Source organism: Podarcis bocagei, assembly GCF_964188305.1.
Source record: "Podarcis bocagei genome assembly, chromosome: 14".
Taxonomy (NCBI): Eukaryota; Metazoa; Chordata; class Lepidosauria; order Squamata; family Lacertidae; genus Podarcis; species Podarcis bocagei.
In genome coordinates, this window is record NC_138139.1 from 8615253 (window position 1) to 8633024 (window position 17772).

Here is a 17772-nt window from a genome sequence, read left to right on the forward strand (position 1 = left end):
TAAGAATTCATTTTGGGGAAAGCCTGTTTTTATTGTTGACAGCTGATGTGGGCTGGACATTGGTTAGCTATCTCTCTGTGAGGTCATGTGGCCCCTTCCCTTCCCCACTTTTCAAGATGACTTTTGTGCATGTTTGTTTCTCATCTTTATAAAAAATCAGTTGAATGAACATAATGGTGAACCCTTAACAAATCATCTCCAAGTATTAAAACATGGAACCAACAAGTAAATGCATCAACCTCCAGTTCACTGGTTTCATTTGTTCTCCTCATTGAGGAAATACGTTTTGCAGCTTACACTTTTTGTTATGGCTCTATGCACCCCACATATGTTAGATTGTCTGCAGTATTATACTCATGTATAACACACTACTGACAGAGGAGCCTGCATTTTACTAAGCTGCTTGCTTATCTGTGTCTGCAAATTAGAGAGGCGTTTGAGAACCACACAGGCATAGGGGGTTAATTACAAAGAGGTTTATATCTGAGCCTGTCTTGATTAGGTAGTGGCCAAAGAGGCACTTTAAGGCAACGTGTGTCACAAGATGGTCTTCCTCTTGCTAAAAACTGCATTTTGCAGTTTAACCTATAGGTTGCATAGGTGGTGTGAAAAATGAGGGAGCCATGTGCTCACATACTATTTGGTTACTGGAGTGGTAGTAGATATCATAGAAGTGTTTTTGTGACTCATAGAAGGAAGAACATCTGTTACTACATCACACACCCTGAGGGGAAAAGTAGTCGGCCTTATTGTCTTTTTCCTAAAACACAGTTGAGTAATCTTTTTTAACCTTTGGGTTGCATTCCCACATGAGCAACCTACCGGGTGCCACATACCAGTGGTGGGAAGGAGCAGAACAGTGAGTGTGGCTCCTACCATTAATAGGTGATATTCCAGCCATGCAGAGCCAGAGATTTCCACATCTTCCCCATATCTCACCGTGTTCCATCCAGGCATGCAAAAGGTATTATCACAGTTCAAGGACATGTTTCAGCCAAGCAAATACACTTGACATCATAGAACCAAGTTGATGAGGGATTTAACTTCATGAAAGGCCTGGGAGGCTTCATTCAGCCCACAGACCAGAGAGGCACCCACATTTAGCATGGTAGGGACTGGCAACTAATGGCCCATGAACAGAATCCATCTTATAGGAGGTCAACACAGGCCCCTAGAATTATGGTCTCAACAGCAGTGGAAGTGAGAATAGTAGTGGTATGATGGATTTTTTTCACCTGGCTCCATATGAATTTAGTTGAGTGGAGGTTAACTTCGTATGAGAGTGGAAAGAAAAATAGGCAGAATTGTGTGGCTCTCCATTCTTTGAATTCTCCATTCCTGAAAATTGACTACCATATTTACTCTAGTCTAATGCACACCTCAGTTTTCAGGACCTTGAAACAAAACAAAAAAAGTATTTGCTGGTGAATGTAAATGTGCCATCGAATCTAATGCACACCCTAATTTTCGCAACGTAATTAGATCAGAAAAGGTGAGCATTAGATTTGAGTAAATACGGTACTTCTTTTTTGCCTTCTTTTGTCCATACTTTTAAAGTGTTCATTAATTTATGTCTGTATATGGATCATGGTACATTTCAGTGACTTCATAATGTGTCTTTTGTGCTCATGCACGTTTATTCCCACATGCTATGTAGCATAAGCATTTGTGTCAGCCATAAGGTGACCCTAATGGCTAATGTGCTTTTATTGGCTATGCTGGTACATATCATATTTATTGAGTCATTGCCAAAAGGTAGAACCTGCAGTGGTGGAAGCTTTACTGCCATGGATCTCTGGAAATGCACCTGTAATTCAGACAGTCAGTCAATCAGATTTATTTGCTAAAAATCATTGGGCATTGCAAAACACCAGCAAGTGTATATTCTGTGTACAGGATTATGGGAACAAAAGTAAAGGCTACATGACATGACTTGTGCCTTTAGCACAGTTGGTGGAATCTCCATATTCAGAAGCACTCAAGAAAGCTGTCTGTCCCCGACCCCTCACTGCTGGGTAAACAATTATTGGCAGCAAGCAAGTCTGACCATTGGAAGCCGTTAACAGAAAAGCTATGGTTCCTTTCTAAAACGTTACCTTTAACATCAAATTGGAACTACATTAAATTTATTTCTAACAGCTTGATCTTACACATGTCTTATTAGAATAAGTCCAAATGAGTTCAGTGAGGCTTGCTCAAAGGTAAATGTAGTCGTAAGTTACCTTTTAGCAATGCCAGAATGTATATATTTTAAGTTTCTTTGTGAATGTAAAGGAATGTCAAAAAGTACTCTTTGAAACATTCCATCTATGTGTTTATTTGGCTTACAGACAGGCAAGATCTCTTTCTCGTCTTCTTTTAACTTTTATCTGTTAACTCTGTATTTATCTAGTGTGTTTCTTCCCTTTTAAAGAAGTTAAGACAGTACTATTTTAACAGCAATTTATAGAAACTTTAAAAATTATGAATATAATTTTAAGATGCAAGCTTATATAAACTGTGTGTAACACTATCAAAATCTGTATAAGTGTAAAACTACAGAGGAGCAGGAGTGCACTTTGGGACAAGAGAATTCCAGCTCCCCATATATGCTAATGGGGTCTGAGCTCTCTTTGACTGGCTAGGGAAGAGATATTCAGCTCTGAAAAAGCTGACCCCATGTGTGGTAGCTGTGAAAAGGTTGGTTTCCTATTTTGGGGAATCCATCTTATAGGAGGTCAACACAGGCCCCTAGAATAAAGAAATCAAGAATAAAGATGCTAGTTTCAGAATGCTTTTCTACAAATCTCTGGGTTGAACACTTGGAATAATATGTACAGCCTGATAGGAAAATATAGAGCTGGAAACAGTTCAGAAAAGGGCAACTGAAGTAATCGGGACTGGAGCCACTCACTTATGAATAAAAGTTAGCTATGGGGTATGACGCGGGTGGCACTGTGGTCTAAACCACTTGGTGGTTGAAATCCGTGCAACGGGTGAGATCCCGTTGCTCTTTCGCAGCTTCTGCCAACCTGTTAATTCGAAGCACACCAGTGTAAGTAGACAGATAGGTACCACTGCGACAGGAAGGTAAACTGTGTTTCTGTGCGCTCTGGCTTCCATCAGGGTGTTCCGCTGCACCAGAAGCAGTTTAGTCATGCTAGCCACATGATCCAGAAAGCTGTCTGCAGACAAATGCTGTCTCCCTCAGCCTGAAGCGAGATGAGCGCTGCACCCCATAGTTGCCTCTGACTGGACTTAACCATCCAGGGACCTTTTACCTTTACCTTTTTAGCTTCGAACAAAACCAAGTAAGGAGGGACATGATAGAAGTATTTGGTTGATTAATTTCCATCCTTTCTTTCCAAGGGAGCCCAGGTCATGAAGAAAGTGCATAGGAAAAGTACTCTCCTAGTACTAGAATTTGGTGTCCAGTGAAACTGAATGCTGGAGGATTTGGGAGTAACAAAATAAAATATTCAGATATTTCATTCCCACAAAATGTAGCGATGGCTGTCAGCTTGAATAGCCTTTAAAAGGGATTAGACAAGTTCATGGAAGATAAAGCTGGGAATGGCTTCTAGTCACAATTGCTTCCAGTACAGGGGGTAACAGTGTGCCTCTGGAAACCAGTTGCTGGGGAGCAGAAGAGTGCCTTTGCCGTAGGGTCCTCCTTTGTGTGCTTCCTGGAGGCATCACATTGACCGCTATGAAATGGGTCTTTGGCTTAATCCTGTTAGTGTTCAGTGTAATATTCAAACTGTGTTTGTGTGTGCATGTGCACACACAACTACAAGTAGGCAAATGCAATTTTCCACTAGTTTGAATTTCAGAGTGATAGCTGTGCTAGCATGCTTCAAAACAGGGACATGACCTCTAGTTTAGTTTAGTTTAGTTTAGTTTAGTTTAGTTTAGTTTAGTTTAGTATTTTGTGGCATATATTTTAACATGCCAGAGCCCACCTCATAAGATGCAATAAGTGTTTTCCACACGAGATCCATTAAAGCTTCTGCCGCAACAGAGGCATCCTCCCACTGAATTCTCCACAATCTAGAGTGGGGAAAGTCTCTTGCTTCATGTTTGGCGAAGTAGATGAGATCATGTTCCCTCTCCCCAGCTCTCTGAAAAAAATGCCGTGATCCATGGGGAGAGGCTAGATATTGCCTTGCTTTGTTCTTCTTGAAGAGAAGTAATGAGTCTCACTGCATCTACCTCTTTTCAAAACCCTGTGAAGAACAAAATGCAATACCCTTACTACTGAATTACAATCAGGTATTTCCTGAAGTTTCCCCGGCCCCCAGTAAGCATCACTCAAGAACACCCCCCTTTCATCTCTATGGGGTAACTATTGATAGGAAAGTTCTATGAACTTCAGCCATTCAGGTCATATGTAACAGTTAAGTACTAGGGGGTTCTGACATTACTAGAATACTGTGGCTTGTTTGTTTCTTCACAGAAGGCACCAGGTTATTCTATAGTTTTGTGTGTATACCTTTTGCATGAATGTTGTTCTAGCTGTTCTTGAGATAGTTGGATAGACACTTCTAGAAAAGTCCTGCAATCTTCCAGGACTGTTTCTATGTGTGTTTCTGTCTAGGATATGTTCTTGTCCGTATAAAAACAAGAGTTATGTTTTAAAAAGACAGATAAGGCATAAACTACAAGTAGCTTGACACAGCTTCAATTTTGTTTTCTAGCATTGGGGTCTGCAGGAAAAGGAAATCGGCCAGTGGATGTTGGGCCAGACTATAAAACACCTATGAGTGGTAAGTAGAATTCTGCTGACTAAGGTGTTGAAAGGAAATCATAGCATGTTTAAAGAAAAGTTAAAGCATCTTTACAACCATGTATGAGAGGGTTACGTTGAAAACAATCCCTCTAATATTCCATGAGAATATTAGAATCCAGTGTCTTTGTTCAGCCCAGGTCTTTCCATGGTTTTAAGTTTGGTAATGAGTTGTAATTCAGCAGCTTCTCTTTCCAGTCTATTTCTGAAATTCCTTAGCTACAAAGCTAAGGAAGCTGCTGAATTACAACTCATTACCAAACTTAAAACCATGGAAAGACCTGGGCTGAACAAAGACACTGGATTCTTATCTCACTATACATGACTAAACCATTTCTCACCTTCTCACCCCTTGCCTTTTCCTGTAAGACCTATTACAGTCGTTAAGAGTCGTCAACAGGCTCTCTCAGCTATCTGCCTACCTCCCATTCCCACCACCCTTCTGAGTAACACCCCTCCCCACCGTCTCACTATATAGAAGGATCTGGCAACTTCTGTTTCAGTGTATCTGAAGAAGTGTGCATGCACACGAAAGCTCATACCAAGAACTAACTTAGTTGGTCTTTAAGGTGCTACTGGAAGGATTTTTTTTATTTTGACTATGGCAGACCAACACGGCTACCTATCTACTCTAATATTCCTGGCAGTGCAAGTGACTTCTACAGTACAGCATGTTTTTTTGTTCAGTACAAGTTATAATGTCCAATCTTTTATCACAAGCAAGACAATCTCTTTATGCAGGGACTGTTCTCTTAGATGCAAGGTGGCTAACATGTGGCCATGGGACTTTACAAGGGCCTAGCTTGTGCTACTGCCACGCAGGGGGATGGGGCAGAGGGAGCCTGTCCCACCACTCCAGCCCTTGTCACCCATGCCACTGCTTCAGGGTGCACTTACTCCTCCCTGGCAGCCCCCATGTAACCCAAGAGCATCACCAGCTCGCTTGGAGTATAGCTTCCAGTGTTGCAAGGGCCCAGTGGGGTGTGCAGTGGCAATGTTGCTGGATGCTGTTGGCTGGTGGTGAAGGAGTAGGAGGAAAGTGCAGTGACTCTGTCTTTCCTCCATCCTTACTCCATTGTTGTTAGATGTGCTGCTTCTTTCCTCTCCCCACCCCAGTGTGGTCAGGATGGAAGCAGATTGCTTTTCCTCACCCACATTTACACGGGGAAGCAACTGGAAAAAGAGAGCGCTATTTCTTCTCATGTGCTGCAGCAGAGGCTGGCAGAGGAGTAGGTGCTCCTTTGCTTGCCTGCCTGCCCTGGCAGCCCTGCATGGCTCTGTGAGGCTGGGATCTAACCGTCCGATCCCAGTCAGCCTTGCAATATGGCCTGGGGCTTCCAGGGTGGTGTGAGGAGCAAAATGTGCCCTCCCAAAAACTGCACCCGGAACGACCGCCCCTCTGCCCCCTCCCCCATGAGGCCACAGGGACAATATCTGTAGGGCCACAGATTCCTCATCCTTGCCTTAGATTCAAAACTCCCAAGACATTGCCATGTATAATTAAATAATGTTTGTTTTCCTCTTTAGGCAGTAACAGCCCTCATGGAAGCCCTTCTCCTTTGGAATACAATATGCTTTTGGTAATAATAGTGTCTGTGGGAGTGATCACCATTGTTGTGGTGGTAATTGTTGCAGTCTTCTGCACACGCCGCACCACCTCTCACCAGAAAAAGTAAGATGCTTTGGCAACAACTTGTTCTATCTTTTAGGGGCATTGATTTAATTAGCGGTCATTGATTTTGCTTGGGTTTAATAACATGAATATTAAATAGACATGATTTTAGTAGTCTGGTAAAATAAATGAGGAAACCTCCCATTGTTGTTGGCTGGGTGTAGGAGAAGAAAGGATCATACATGCCCCCACCCTCCACCTTTTGGATACAAGTTATAGAATCAGAATATAACATACATGATGTGTCTAGAATAAAATTGCTTGCACAGAAAGCTGAAGCATGTGTCAGTTAACTACCTGAAGAAAAAACAGTAGTTTTATGCCAGCCTGTAAATACACTAATATTTTTCTTACGGCTTTCAAAGGAAGCGAGCTGCATGCAAATCTGTGAATGGGTCACATAAATACAAAGGAAATTCTAAGGATGTCAAACCCCCTGACCTTTGGATTCACCATGAAAGACTGGAGCTGAAACCCATCGATAAATCTCCAGATCCTAATCCAATCATGACAGACACCCCAATCCCTCGGAATTCCCAAGACATTACGCCAGTTGACAACTCCATGGACAGCAACATCCACCAAAGACGGAACTCATACAGAGGTGGGCTTAGTATCATGCTAAGTTTATTCATTATCCTATTTATTCATTATCCTTAGACAACTGTGGCCTGTACATTGCAAAGGGTGGGTTTTGTCGAGATTCGTAATTGTTGAAGTACTTGCCAATTGACTAAGTTGTAGTAGCTGCACTTCGGTTTATATTTATTACAATTTGCATGTAAATCAGTGAGAAAATGGAACCCATAATATACAGCATAGCATTTCTGCTAATAGCATTATTTGCATCACTTAAAAATCTATTGTGAGAATTTATTTTGGTTTTACAGCACCACACCCTGCCCCTATTCTCTTTGAATTAAGTTTCTAGAAAGGAAGACTATAAAGTGTTCTTAAGAATAGAGTCTCTTGGTAATCAGAATGAGTGTGTATGAAACACTTGTTTTTGTCTTCCTTCTTAATGATTTGATATAAAGATGATGGACATAAATGTTTATAGATGCATTCATTCTTTTTCTAGGGCATGAGTCAGAGGATAGCATGTCCACACTTGCAGGAAGAAGGGGAATGAGACCAAAAATGATGATGCCGTTTGATTCTCAACCACCTCAGCGTAAGTCTAGCTTTAGTTATTTCTCACCAAGCTTCCTGAGTCAAACATTTCACATTCCATCCCGTATTGCTGGGAGTAGGGTGATGAATGTGCACAAAATCTTGTTTCTACTTGAAATAAATGCTAGGAAAGTTTGGAAGAAGAAACATTAGCATTATTATAACAATTATGGAAAGAATATCAAGATTATAAATAGAAAACTGGCAGAACTGAATCTTGCAGTATTTCCATGCCAAAGTAGTATTTGGATGCCAACCTGATAGGAGTGCTAAATAGCCTTTTGGCAAAATAGTACACGTTTTATATTTTCCGCTTTTTAATTTTTGTAAATTTAATGTTAAGCCCACAATCTATTTAAAATTTCAGAAAGACAGGTACTTCTGGCTGGGTTGTTGTATTTTTCAAAATACTTTGAAGTGCTTTAAGAAAAGCACAAACTAAGCAGAAAGTGATAGCATTTCCCCACTATATTTAAGGTATTTGTAGTCCTTCTAGTTCTGCACTGTCTTTAAGGTCAGATTTGCTTTGTATTGGCCAACTAATGTTGTCAAATGTCCACCACTTATTAGGGCTGGGTGATATATCGTCCGAAACCGGTTTGAAGTTCACGTCGTGATAATTATTTCATAATATTTGAGCTGGCAATATATCGCGAATCACAATGTGTATAAGGACTAGGCGATATCTGGTTTTCGACATCACAATAACTTACTAGCTAAACATTTCAATGTTATCAGCAGCTAAACCTCACAATATCACCAGCTAAACATTGCAATCTACCACAATGTCTGAAATAAGGATGGAACTATACAGAGCAGAACAGGACAATGTCTTGGCAACTGCTACTACTTAGGGGTCTAAAACGGATAAATGACAATATTATCAATCATCACACACTCAGTTTCATCAGCAGGCAAGCCAAATGCATCCCAACAGGACTTTAGGTTTGGGGCTTGGCTACCAAATGGTGGCCTTCAGGACAATCCAAAGTATGGTGATGAGTCATAGTGAATACAAATAATCTGGGACTGCCAGGCTGCAAGCAGACCTTCTAAGAGGCAGAAGCAGCAGTGTCAGAAGCAGAAGCAGCTTGCCATGACCACGGTATGTGTTTGTGGTGGCGGAACAATCAGTGGAAACTTGCAAGGCCACACAGCAGTGGCGGGAACAAGCGGTGGCAGCCTGCGAGGCCTTGCAGCAGTGATAGTGACGGCAGTAGCAGGAGTGGCCTGTGAGGACTCATGGCAGCGATGGGAGGTAGTGACAGTAGTGGTGGTGGCCTGCGAGGCCTTGCAGTGGCGAAAAAAGTGGCAGCAGTAATGGCAGCGGCTTGCAAGGCCGCACAGCAGTGACAGTAATAGTGGTAGTCTGCAATGCCTCACTGTGGTAACAGGGAGTGATGGCAGTAGCAGTGGCGTGCAAGGCCTCGTGGTGGCAATAGGACATGGCGGTAGTAGTGGTGGCAGAGTGCAAGCCCTCGCTGTGGCGGCACAAACAGTAGCACCCTGCAAGTCCTCGCAGCAGTGACAGAGAGTGACAGCAGTAGCGGTGGCCTGCAAGGACTTGTGGCAGCAATGGGAGGAAGTGACAGTAGCAGTGGTGGCCTGCAAGGCCTCATGGCAATGACAGGGAATGACGGCAGCGGCATTGGACTGCAAGGCCTTGCAGTGGCAGCAGGAACTGGCTGCTGTAACAGCATTGGCCTGCAAGGACTTGCAGTGGCAATAGGCTTTGGCATCAGAAGCGGTGGTGGCCTGAGAGTCCTTGCAGCAGAGGCCCGTGGGGACTCGTAGCAGTGACAGGAGGTGACAGAAGTAGCCACATCCTGCGAAGCCTTGTGGTGGCAACAGGAGGTGACGGCAATAGTAGTGGCAGCCTGCAAGGCATTGTGGTGACACAAGCAGTGGGGCTTGTGAGGCCTCGCTGTGGTGGCAAGAAGTGGCAGTGGCCTCCTGGCGGTAGTGGGAGGCGGTGGCAAAAGCTGTGGTAGCCACCTCTGCTTCTGTCACCACCACAAGGCCTCGCAGGCTGCTGCTACTGCCACTGCCATGACAAGACCTGCAGGCTGTCACTGTTTTTGCCACTGCCGCAAGGTCTTGCAGGCCACCACTACTGCCTCCAGCATGACAAGGCCTCGCAGGCTGCTGCCACTTCTGCTGCCACTACCGTGGCGAGGCTTTCTCTGCAAAAACCTGCTCTTTAAAGCTGAATCAGAGCAAACTGAATCCACAACAAACTTGAATAGCCGTTTGTTCTCATTCAGCTTTAAAAAGTGGGTTTTCATAGGGAAAGCCTTGGAGCAAAAAAGAAAGGGGGGGGCGCTACGACATCAAGCTTTACAGCATAGACCATTGCCTGGAACGAGTGGGGCAAAAGGTAAGTATAGATAAGCCATGTGCTGGGTAAGGTGAACAGAGGCATATAGACAATAAAGATCAGAAGACAGGAAGAAGAAAGCAAAGGGGAAAGATGGTGGTCTGGTCCCTCAGGGTAGTGTTGTTGGAATACAAAAAAAAAAAAGGAAAGGTTGGAGAGATCAACAGCCCTTTAGGAAACAACAACATTTGGAACAAATGAACTACTGTGAAATAATGTGCCCACAATTAGTCACTTTGACCTAAAAATCTATTTCAGAAGTCTTGGCAACTGTGAAAAAGTTAATGTGTTATTCACCACCACTATGTAGAAACATTTGTATGTAGAGCATCCAGTGTAAAATTAAGTTTTCCTGTTTTCAGTTTTCCTTTACCATGGTGTTCTGTTGCTGTTGGATTTGGTTTTTATTTGCATTCCTGTTTACTGTTTTTGTACTGTGTAACTCTTCTGCTTAGATAATATGAAAACATAACACTTTGCCATAGTTAAGCATTAAGCAGATCCCCTCAGAAAAACATTGCAGTGTATTCCTGGTGTCCATGCATTACCTGAGTCTGGCAATTTTTTAATATATAGATTTGGAACAAATTTGAAGTGTCTTTCATTCTGAATGCAAGTCAGTGGTACTTAAGTCTTCAACATGCAAATGTGTGCTCGGTTTGGCCTGGGCTACCTGAGATGTAATAGGCATTTTTTTTTTTACTGTGAATCCAAATCAGCTTCAGCCCAACTTCTGACTTGCACTATTAATAGACATTGCAGGGATGCCATAAAGTGTTTTTCAGCACAGTCCCATAACCTTCTCTTTGGGTGTAACAGTGATCCACACTGTGGGTTTGTTGTATGCCACCCCCCCCCAGTCCAATCTGCAAAGTTCAGATAAAAACACTGGGTAACACTGCAGAGGAGTTCTCATCTCTCAGCTTAAACACAGCATGCAGTAGGGGTCTAATACCTCCGAACAACATTGTGGGTTTGCTGTAAACCATCCAGAGTATTCAGTGTGAATTACATTACAGGATTGTCATAAACTCACAGTCCCCTCAATCTACTACAGTATGGGGACAATGCAATGTGTTACAATGCTATGTAATTTGCAATGCTAAGTTTTTATTTAAGTTTCACACGGAACAAGAATAGATTTCGAGTAGGAATTATTTTCCTTGCTGCTAGATTTTGAGGGTATCCCTCCCTTGTGGGTGGGGCAGACAAACTAGCACCAATTCCCAGTTACATTAGATCTTGGATTTCTCCATTAACTCTCTACAGATATTTTCCAAGATATTTTTGGGTATTTTCCAAGCCTGTTGATATTTCCCTCTTGTGCATGTCTGTTTTGGCTGCATAAGAATCAGCACTCAAGGAATGAGTTGAGCATTAGTAGGAATGGTACCTAAATCATGGTTAAAGGTTGGCTGCAAACTAAGCTGTGAAACCATGATTTGAAATGGGTTTGCAAACGGTTGCATGTGTGTTGAACAGACCTTGGTAAAAGTCCATTTCTTTGTTTGCCAGATGACAAACCTCTCCTGCTGCTGTCTCCCTATGCTCTTGTCATGGTTTGGTTCACAAAGCATAGACCATGGTTTTACTGTACGTTTAGGAAGCTAAACAGAATTAAAGCAGCAAACCATGGCGAGAATTTAAGCAGGGTTCATAATTACATAGGCACCAGGCCTTTTTCATTAACTGTTAACTCTGTTCTACACTCTGATTTTTGTATCCGCCCCCCTCCCCCAGGATGGTTTGCTTATAGTTTTATTTCCTGGGATGTTTTCCATTCAGTTGTTGATCCTTTTTACTACCCTTGCAGACTTCCTATTAATCTACCTCAATACAAGATTCTAAAATGTGAGCTTCAGTGTTTTGCAATATTCTCAGTTTCTTATTAAGATCAGATGCACAGAGTCCATCCTCAAATCAACCAGAATTCCTGTTTGCTCAGGAAGTTCAATTCTGTTCTGTAACAGTTTATATAACTTGAATTCATATTCAAATCCCACATGTTTAATGCAACAGAAAACATGGATATGATTTCCTAAAATATAATCACCCAGAGAACCCTGGCTATGAAGTGATTCAACTGCAATAAATAAATATTTGAAAAATGGGGGAGTTCCTTCAAACGGGTGTAGAGATGGCCTGTCATGGCAAAATGGACTTTGTTGTTCTGGAACCTTGAGGATAGTGTGCTGGTTTTTAATGTGCTTTTTGTGAAATGGGTGGGGGTGCACTTCTGCATGCATGCTGGTTGGTGTGTGTTAAGCATTTTTTCTGTCTTATATTCATTCGCAGCTGTGATTAGTGCTCATCCCATCCATTCCCTTGATAACCCCCACCATCATTTCCACTCCGGCAGCCTCGCTTCTCCAACCTGCAGCTATCTCCATCACCAGGCAAACCCATGGCCAGTTGGCACATCCGTGTCCCATTCAGACAGGGCTAATTCCACAGGTGAGAAGAATGTCCTGGGGCAGCCATTAGTAAAAGATGCAAAGACAAGAACTTCTGGGACATACCCAAATCCAATTTTTGTGATTGTGTGAGGGGGAGGGATGGGTGTTTATATAATTATGCTAGAGATGTCCAAAGATTTATTTAGGATGCAATCCTAAGTCCATTTACTAGGAAATAAGTTCTGCTAGCTCAAAAAAGACTTATTTCTAAGTGCATATGTATAGGACTGAGCTGTCTTGTGATCTTTTTTTCCCTTTTCCGTTCTGCAAAAGTGCTTGAAATGCACATGCAAGCCTCGCTTTCTGAACATAACATGTTCCTGAGAAATGGTTGGTTGGGCAAGTGTTCGCATAACAAGCCAACTGTTTCCAGTGTTTTCTGTGTGGAACATCTCATTGCTTTCCCAACAGTCTGATAAAATGAGAGGACTGGAGGAGCATCACATTTCCCTACTGTGTATCTACAGCATGACCCCCGCCCCGTAACCCTCCCACAGATCTTCCTCCACCTCTGATCTGCGCTGCTGACCTGTTTTGGCAGTGATAGCCCTGTCCCTTTGCTGCTATTTTGGAACCAGTCTGCCTTCCTCCTCCCCTTGCCTGGATGTGGCCAGTGAGTCAAAAACACTGTTACGAGAACTTGTAAGAGAGGCCAAGCTGAGCAACATGGCAGAGCCTTCTGTGTTGGTGCAGCCACCAGTGCCTTCCCCCTCCTTCTCTCCCCTCCTCTGGTGCCCAAAGCCAGCAGCAGCACCGGTCCCTACTCCTCTAGTGGCTGCTGCAGTGATGAAGACCTGTCTGCTCAGCTCCTGCAGCAGCAAGGCTGCCAAGGAGGAAGCCAAGCTCTTCCTTGTCCTCTTCATCCTCATTGTCCTGGTTGCAAGCCTGGCTGACTCTGTGAGCTGGGCTCTGACATGCTCTCCACTGCTTCTTTGCTCAGGGGCAGTGGCTCAACCTCCATCTCAGCTTTGCTCTCAGCGTTGGCCCACCTCCTTGGTGCCAGAGGAGGAAAGAAGAGGAGGGAGGAGGAGGAAGAATAAGGCCGCAGCTGCACCAGCAGAGGAGACACTGGCATGTCACTAAGCTTGGCCCTTTCATTCCTTCATTCTGCTATTGTCGCAGGCTCATGCAGTGTTACTGCTGGTTGACTGGCTCACTGGCCAGATCCAGGCAAAGGGAGGGGGGACTGGTTCAAAAACCAGGGGCAAATGGGACAGGGCTGCCTCTGCTGCCAAGAACAGGCAGTGGATCAGTAGTGTAAATGGGAGATGGAAGAACTGGGGAGGGTAATGGGGGGGGCAGGATCATGGCAGTGTAGATACACATAAGGAGAACATTGGGCTTTCTTTTGAAATACTGTAAATTGCAACATTAAGGGAAATCATTCTCACAGGTCCTCGTGTTCAGATAAGTGAATTTTTGCATAACAAGTGTGTGGATAGTGGGACCTGAATGTGTTTGATTTCTTTGTTTAAAAATGACGACACCATTACATTTCAGTCATGACTAAATGTTTAATTGTATAACAGCGTTAGCATTTTAAGCTCTGGGGCTAGGGTTCTTGGTTCAGCGTTGGTTAAGAGACCTTGCAAGTAAGAAGGAAATTGGCTGCTGCTCTTATGCCCAGGAATAAATTTAAGAATGAACAATGCCCCTATCATATTTGGAATCATCCCATCTTAACTTTGCATCTGGATTACAAAAGGAAAAATAATACTACTCCTTTTAAAGTTGTTTTATATTTCACATATTCCAAAGGCCTGCCTGCCCTCCCTGTGGATGGCATTTAATCAAGCACAGTTTGAACATTATTATGGTACTGGTAAGTTGTGTTTAAACAGCAGGATAGTGCAGAAGTAGGCTTAGTTTGCATTCCTGAAGTATGTATATTTAATTTTGATAGCTGCGTCTCGAGGGGTTCAGCCAGCTCCTAAAAGTTTGAGGCACCTTATTATGTGTATGCAGTGCTGCTGTTATTGGTGCTTTGGGAAATAACCTGAGAGCATGCAGTTAGAGTGACAGACTGTTAGAATTCTTAAAGTAAAATAAATTCTGGGACTCCTGTCTGTAGGTTGCTTATTGTTCTGAATTGTAAATATGGTTCTACTATTACTATTACCAGAATGCTCCTTTTGCCAGTGGCTAAGTTTTCAAGCATATTATGGCAAGCTCATATAAGACAGCCACCCTGTTTCTGAGACCTTTATCTTGCTAAAATTATTATACACAGCATTTAAGTCAAATGAATGCTGTTGCAATAAAAGCATTGTGTGCAAGGGTAAAGCATGGATGAGTGTGTGTGCAAGGCTGTAATACAGCAAAAAAGGGGGGAAGCAAGCAGGATTCCCAAGATTACCACTCTTATATGGTATTTGCAGATCTTCAGCAAGATTAGATTTTTCTAGTGACTGGCATATTCTAAATTTACATAATTTATTTGATCCATGGTTTCATGATGCTGATCTAGTTTCTTTAGTTGATAATTTAGATTTGCATGATTCACTGTCTCTTCATAAAGCCTGTGAACAGATAAAACATAGTAGCTTTGTGGCAAGAGCAATCCCCTTGTTTAATTAGAGTACTAATGGCTTTTTATTCTTCTTTTGCAATACTGGGCTAAAGTAAAACCTACATTGGAGCACCCATTGTATTCATTAAATATACAAGCAATAGGAAAATTGGCAGAATTGAAGTACCTTGTAACAAATGTAGATAAGATGCAACTACTTATGAACCATCCAGTTAAGAAAATCGTGCTCTAGCTCAAAGACAGATGAGTACAAAGCAAATTTAAGGGAATTTTAGATAACTAAGTAAATCAGTTTGTGTTTTAATTCACTGGTTATTTGTATGGCAGTAAGACCATTGGGGGGGGGGAATGGCTGCTCTTTTTCAAAAGAAGATAGCTTTAAAAGGCAGAAGAACCTACTAGCAGACTGTGGAATTACCTAAGTACCAGCTTAATGGCTAGGTGTGCCTCTGGATGACTTGTTCATTGTCTCAGTTGTTTAGAGAATATATCTAACTGGTGAGGTGACCTAACTCCGCCAAAGATCTCTGGTGAAAGGATGTTCAGAGACGCTGGTTTAGTGCTAGCAGAAGTGTTTTGTTAAAGTAAAAGAGAATGTTCATATTCTTTTCAAACCCAGAATCTGTTCGGAATACACCTAGCACAGATACCATGCCAGCTTCCTCATCTCAGACATGTTGTGCTGACCACCAGGAGCCAGAAAGTGCCACAGGATCTTATCTGCCCAGTACGCAGGAGGAGGAGACGAGCCAAAGCCTCCCTACTGCCCATGTTCGTCCTTCTCATCCTCTGAAGAGCTTTGCAGTGCCAGCAGTTCCACCCACTGGGGCAACCTATGACCCTGCCTTGCCAAGCACACCTTTATTATCCCAGCAAGGTGAGTGCGAAGGAATTGCTGCTGTCAAAAGTCGAGTCGTGGCTGTAATGCACAGTTTAAGGGAGCTGACAAGCTGAAAAGTGATGGGCAGCAGAGCTAAGCTGCTTCCTTGATATCTTCAGTAATTGATTTGGATTTGATTTAAGATTTGTCTGCTGTTTTGCCAACCACAAACCTGAGCTCAAAGTGGTTCACAGCAGTAACAAAGCGCTAACAAATAAAAAGCAACATTTCGAAATGCAAAATAAATATACAAGAAATGAATCAAAACAATAAAAAATTGGGGGGGGGGGACACAGAATACCAATCAATCAGACAGAATATATGTTTGGAACACCAGTTAACCTGAGGCAAGAAACAACAGCTATCATTCAAGCCAGACCTGTTTTATGTTTACACGCTCCCCTCCTGTCTCTCACACTCAAAAGGCTCTCACCCTGAGGCACTAATCACTTCTCTGTCCCACTGCAGGCTACTAACCCCATATTATAAGAAATAAATCCTACAAACCAGGCATACAACACCAACTTCCCTCTTGCCTCCTACCTGTTTGTGTGTGCAAAATCCATGACAGCAGGTTCTCACCCAGGATCATCTCACTCCACATTGTTTCACAAGAATCTAAAACATTTCTCCCATCTAGGAAAAATGTATATTCCAATTCAAATGTTTTTAGCACCTTGCTCATTCTCCCAAGGATTCATCCCAGTTGGAGATAAATTACGGGAAGAAGTTTTTGCCTAAGTGAAACTATCCCTTACTTTCTAACTAGCTTTGAGTGAGGCCTTTCTGAATTTCTCTTGACATGGACGTGATATAGCATGCTTAGTAGCTAATTGCTGTCAAGTAATGCCCTTTAAAATCCAGGGTAGCAGTATTGCATAATGGAGAATGTCAATGGTATCTCATCAGAAGACTGGGAGACAATTTAAGGACACGTCAGCAATATAAAGTATGGATCTTCACAAGAGTCTTACTCATCTCTCACTCCAACCCTGATTGTAGAAGGCTAATCCTGGTCATATTTGTGTTAAGCTTCTAGCCATCCAGTTCATTCAGTGAAGACTGCATCAATTGGCACCCTAGGGAGAACTCGACCTCCTATGCCAGTCGTGGTACCAAGTGCCCCAGAAGTCCAGGAAACAACAAGGATGCTCGAAGACTCAGAAAGTGTAAGTAGCCTGCTTAGAAGATAGCCTAACATCCATCACATACAAAACCTTGGTAGTGAATGAGAGTAAAATTAGAATTCAAATTAAACATATTTTTGAGAACTAAAAGATGGTATAAGGCACTTATGGTACAATAGTTTTTCAGAAGTCTCCTTCATGGAAGAGCTCCCACCAACTTTGCTTTGCTTTGCTTTGCCATTTGAGTGAGGCCTTCTGTAATGATCACTAAACTTTGTAAAAGACAATACTAACCTGATATAGTGTGTTACCTAATAATACATGTGTAAGCTGCTCACATTGCTACTGTTCGCCAGGCCTTTGCCCATCAGTAACTCTGCATTTCTGCTCTGAAAACCCTTTCCTCTTCAAGAGTGATGATTGTGGTAGGGCCGTAGCTCCATGATAATGCATGGACTTTGAATGTGTAAGGCCCCAGGTTCAGTTAAAAAGATCTGAAGTAGCAGAGCTGGGAAAGAGCTCTCTGACTGAAAAGTTAGAAGGCCCCTGCCAGTCAGAGTGAGCAAAGCTTGAATAGATAGACCAATGGTTTTATCTTTTTATAAGGTAGCTTTGTATTTCCATATGAACATTCTCCTGTTCTTCATATAATTTCTTTACAACTTGAAATAGTGCAGCTGGAAGCCATCCAGCTGAGCACCAGCCCTTTCTAAAATTTTATGCTTTGCAGTAGACTGATGTACACTATTGGCTTTTCTTCTTCTTTTTAAGGCAATTTGATTATTAGTGATG

The 17772-nt window shown here is 42.6% G+C and overlaps 1 protein-coding gene and 1 long non-coding RNA gene across 9 annotated transcripts in view; both read left to right on the top strand.

Moving 5' to 3' along the window:
* Window positions 1-17772, top strand: part of LOC308572846 — a 198965-nt gene that overhangs the window by 147461 nt on the left and 33732 nt on the right. The gene's annotated exons all lie outside the window — the stretch shown is intronic.
* The window catches only part of NEO1 (neogenin 1), a 108505-nt gene that overhangs the window by 86033 nt on the left and 4700 nt on the right, over window positions 1-17772 (top strand). For 6 of the 8 annotated variants that reach the window (XM_081169181.1, XM_081169179.1, XM_081169180.1 and 3 more), the window contains 7 exons: window positions 4677-4745; window positions 6293-6437; window positions 6803-7041; window positions 7519-7611; window positions 12283-12441; window positions 15593-15850; window positions 16886-17022. In XM_081169181.1, the coding sequence (XP_081025307.1) occupies window positions 4677-4745; window positions 6293-6437; window positions 6803-7041; window positions 7519-7611; window positions 12283-12441; window positions 15593-15850; window positions 16886-17022 (1100 nt within the window). The remainder of the gene's footprint in view (window positions 1-4676; window positions 4746-6292; window positions 6438-6802; window positions 7042-7518; window positions 7612-12282; window positions 12442-15592; window positions 15851-16885; window positions 17023-17772) is intronic. The other 2 variants (XM_081169185.1, XM_081169186.1) reach the window with 1 other exon arrangement.